The sequence below is a fragment of the Carlito syrichta genome, unplaced genomic scaffold (genome assembly GCF_000164805.1).
Source record: "Carlito syrichta isolate Samal-C Ts95f unplaced genomic scaffold, Tarsius_syrichta-2.0.1 Scaffold307140, whole genome shotgun sequence".
Taxonomy (NCBI): Eukaryota; Metazoa; Chordata; class Mammalia; order Primates; family Tarsiidae; genus Carlito; species Carlito syrichta.
In genome coordinates, this window is record NW_007251236.1 from 111,920 (window position 1) to 116,292 (window position 4,373).

The following is a 4,373-nucleotide window of genomic DNA, read 5'->3' on the forward strand; positions in this document are numbered from 1 at the left end:
GGACTCGGTGCCCATGACTCCAGGGCAAAGGCCTCTTCTCTCAGGCGGCAGCCGGCAGAGTAGAAATGGAGCCCGCATCGCAGCTCTGGGCTGGCCAGGCTCTGAGTCAGGACGTGGCTGGCGTGGGAGCCCTGGTGGGCCTCGGCCACAGGGAGCTGGCCAAAGTGGACTCAAGAGCTTCGGAGAGATAGAGCGTGCCACGTGCCCGCCGAGCACCAGGCAGCCGCCACCCTTCTCCAGGCTGGGTGTGAAGGATCCTTTGACCACCAGGGGACTGCCCTACTGGGGGTCGTGTTGGAGGGATGGGGGGGGGATGGACAACCACCCTCTTGAGACAGGAAGGAGGCCCCAGCGCAGACATGTGTGAAGAGCCGGGTCTGGGACACAGGGCTCCAGGCACAGGTCTGACTTGGGTCACTCCAGCCCAGGACGCTTTCCTTTCCCCAGAAAAGTGGCTTCCACCCCTTGGGCTTTCTCCCGCCTCTCACCCAGGAAAGCCAAGTGGTGGGGAGGGGTGAGGTGCCCGGAGCTCACTGCAGCCTAGGCAGGGGCCCCGACGGATCCATCCAGCCAGACCCCTGCCTTCACTTCCAGCTGGCACCGCCTCCCTTGGTGCCCGACTGAAAGCTCACCACCCAGAGCCTGCCAACTGCCAGCCACTCATCCCAGGAACCAAGATGGCGGAGGAGCCCCTCCCCCTTAACGCCGCCATCCTGCCATCCTCTCGGTCTCCCCATTTCCCTCCACGTCCTTCCCCCCTGCCCTCCTGCACCAGGTTCCCCACGAGGCTGTGGACCCTTGGGTTCGGGGCTGAGGCTTTTCCTTTTTGAGTCGGGGTCTTGCTCTTTCACCCAGGCTAGAGAGCAGTGGCACGATCCCAGCTCACTGTGGCCTCGACCTCCTGGGCTTAGGTGACCTTCCACCTCGGCCTCCTGAGTAGCTGGGACTACAGGTGTGCACTACAATATCCAGTTAACTTTGAAATTTTCTCTGTAGAGATGGGGTCTTGCTATGTTGCCCAGGCAGGACCTGGAACTCCTGGGCGTGAGCAATCCTCCCGCCTTGGCCTCCCGACGTGCTGGGATGGCAGGCGTGAGCCACCGCACCAGCTTGGCTTCTCTTTGCAGTGTTGAGAGAGGCTGAGGCCGGGCGGGGACCGGCGGGGAGCAGGGCGCTCAGGCATGCCTCCCATCTGCTGGAGGGCTTGTACACGCTGCGGCGGTCCTCCGGGGCCCGCGGGCCGGGGCCTAGTGCTTGCAGGTGTACACCAGCTCCTGCTGCACGCACTGCTGGCACTCTACGTAGCAGCACCACTGCACCTGGCAGTGGCAGGAGGAGGCCACCCGGCGGCTCTGGGTGTCGTAGCCCCGCCCGCAGCAGAGGCTGCCGCAGCTGGCCTCACGGGAGCACACCCTGCCCGCCGTTCCCGGTGAGTACTTGCTGGGCCGGCAGAAGCTGGGAGAGTCCTCCATGTAGACCAGGTCCCCGGGCCCAGGCCCCAGGCCCTTGGCAGGGCTGCCCGGCCTGGCGGGGGCCCACAGCTCCAGGCGGCCCAGGGCCTCGTTGGAACCACTGGACACCTTGACGGCTGAGTCATAGCGCAGCTTCAGTCCCTGGCCCGTGTCACGGAAGGAGGCCAGTTGCTTCCAGCAGGTGCGCACGGCGCAGGAGCCCGACACACCGTGGCATTTGCATGTGGTCCTCAGGCCGCTCTTCACAGCCTGTGGAGAGGCAGGTGGAGGCGCGGTCGGAAGCCAGGCCCGGTGGCACCCACTGGTCCCCACGCGCCGGCCCCGGCAGGGCGACATGGAAGGGTGAGAGGGAGGCAGGGAGGCTTGTGTGAGCAGGCACACGGGACCCCAGTCAGCTGCCAGGCGCCTGGTGCAAACTAGTGCAGCCTCCCCAACCCCGGGCAGAGGGCAGCTGGCGTGTGCCCCTGGTGAGGGCCATGCAGCCGGGTCTCGGCCCAGCTCCTCCCCTCAGACCGGCATTCTTGTGGAATAGACAGCACACACAACTGAACACGGCAGCCCTGGGTTGCACAACTCTGTGGTGAGGACACGGGACACAGACTCCCAGCTCCTCAAGCATCGCCGTGCCGCCCCTCCCAGCCTCCTCGCCCCCACGGGCCTTGATATCATGACCCACTCCTGTGTGACCTCGGCCAGGTCCCTTCTCCTCTCTGGCCTCCTCCACCTGCCCGCCAGAGAAGGAAGAGGGGCAGGGGCTGCTCTAGGTCAGGGTTTGCTTTTTTTTTTTCGAGTCGGGATCCACTCTGTTGCCCAGACCGGAGTGCAGTGGCACACTCATGGCTACCACCGTCTTGACCTGCTGGGCTCAGGTGATCCTTCTGCCTCAGCCTCCCGAGTATCTGGGACTTCAGGCGGACACCACCACACCCGGTTATTTTTAAAAATTTTCTGTAGAGACGAGATCTCACTATGCTGCCCAGGCTGGTCTCGAACTCTTGGGCTCAAGCAATCCTCCTGCCTTGGCCTCCCAAGGTGCTGGGATTACAGGAGCGACCCACCACATCCAGCCTTAGAATAAGGTTTTCAAATGACATGGGCTTCTAGGACCTCCAGGGAGGGCCGTCTATGGAGACACCTCTCCACACACGCCCCTGCTCCACTGAGGCCCATTCCCAAGCCTGCGCCCATGCTGTCAGTTGCCGGTGACGCCCAGGACCCCAGCCCCACTTCGGTCGTGCTCCTGGCACCCATACTGGCCTGGAGGAGGAGCCCGGAGAGCGCAGCTGAGGCCTGCAGTCAGCCCTGGCGTGAACTCTGCAGGCCCAACTCTGCGCCCAGGCGGGAAGGCGCACCAGCAGCTGGGGCGTGCTCACCTTGATGCCCACGTGCGAGTTGTGGGCATCTGCCCGTGCCCGCAAGTCCTTGCCTCCTCGTTTGGGCCCCAGGAAGTTGCTCAGGAACTTGGTGCTGTACTTGAGGTTGTCGCCACACACACCCCACTGCCAGGCCTGCTGGCTCTCCAGGCCCAGAGAGTCGTCGCACGTGCAGCGCTCCATGCGCCCGGCGCTGCAGGCCCGGGCCAGCGCGTGGGTGAGGGCGGCCGAGGACACAGCATACAGGAAGGCCGTCTCTTTGAAACCTGTGCCGGGCACAGGATGGGGCAGGGGGAGGAAGCTCAGAGACTGCCCCCTGCCCCCTGGGAGCAGGACACCAGAGTGTGGCCCAAGGACACAGCTCTGGGTGAGCCTCAACACCGCCTGTTCATCAAACTCAGGCTGCGAGCACCTGCTTAAAGGAAACTTCCGGCCGGGCACGGTGGCTCACGCCTGTATTCCCAGCACTTTGGGAAGGATCACTTGAGCCTAGGAGTTTGAGACCTGCCCGGGCAACATAGTGAGACCTCTTTCTCTACAATAGATAAATAAATAGATAAATAGATAAATAAATAAATAAAATAGCCGGGTGTGGTGGCATGCACCTGTAGTCCCAGCTACTCTAGAGGCCGAGGCCGAAGGAATGCCTGAGCAGGTCGAGGCTGCGGTAGCTGTGATCGTGCCACTGCACTCCAGCCTGAGTGACAGAGTGAGACTCAGAGGCCTAGTCACCGTCTCGCCTTAGCAGGTAAGGGTACCAGATGCAGAGAGAGGCCACCCCGGAACCTGGCAGGCCCAGCTGATCTAAACCAGCCATCCTGACTCTAAGGCCACTGTGGTGAGCTGAACTGGTGCATCTCTGAGGCCCCTGGCATGCCCTGTGATCTTCCCGTAATGCCTAACCCCCACGGGGGATTAGACCCCAGGACAGAGTGACTTTGAGTTTCCCTGACGTGCCCCTGGCCCACCAGCCCACCCATTTCCAGCCCACCCTCTTCTCTCTGGGCGTGGCCCAGACCTGGCCACCCGGGCTCGGCACCTCCTCTGCTCTCTAGGGCCCCTGGGGCGCAATGATACCCCGAGAGAGTGTGGGGGCATCCGCTGGGTCGCAGACCTCCCCAGCAGAGAGTGGCAGGCCTGAGGCACCTGGTGTCCCTGAGCAGCATCGCTGCATATCTGCAAAAGTCCCCCTTCTGGTGCTGCGTCCCCCGGTGATGGCGTCACATGTGGCCTGTCTCTAGACTCTGAGCTTCCCGAGGTGGGGCCCTACTCTGCCTGTCCCTCCAGTGTCTGGCCCCAGGCCGGGCTCACCGTGAGCTCAGCAGGTGGGGGGGTGGATCAGGAAGAAGGCAGGGACCAGAGCATGCATGGAGGCACATGATGGACAGAGACGGATGGCTGAGGGAACAAGGCTCACGGAAGCGCCTGGCCGCCCATGCCCTCCTCTCACCCGTGATCTTGGACCTCCAGGTGTGAGGAGGGAGCGGGAGGTGGGGACAGGAGGGAAGGGCGGTTCCCCAGCCCTCTT

General features: G+C 63.5%; 1 protein-coding gene across 1 annotated transcript in view; it reads right to left on the reverse strand.

Moving 5' to 3' along the window:
• Positions 1 to 1,247: 1,247 nt before the first annotated feature.
• Positions 1,248 to 4,373, reverse strand: part of WNT9B (Wnt family member 9B) — a gene marked incomplete at its 5' end in the record, with an annotated part of 3,574 nt that continues 448 nt past the window's right edge. Inside the window, 2 exons of the mRNA XM_021715465.1 lie at positions 1,248 to 1,721; positions 2,846 to 3,168. Of these exons, the coding sequence (XP_021571140.1) occupies positions 1,248 to 1,721; positions 2,846 to 3,168 (797 nt within the window). The remainder of the gene's footprint in view (positions 1,722 to 2,845; positions 3,169 to 4,373) is intronic.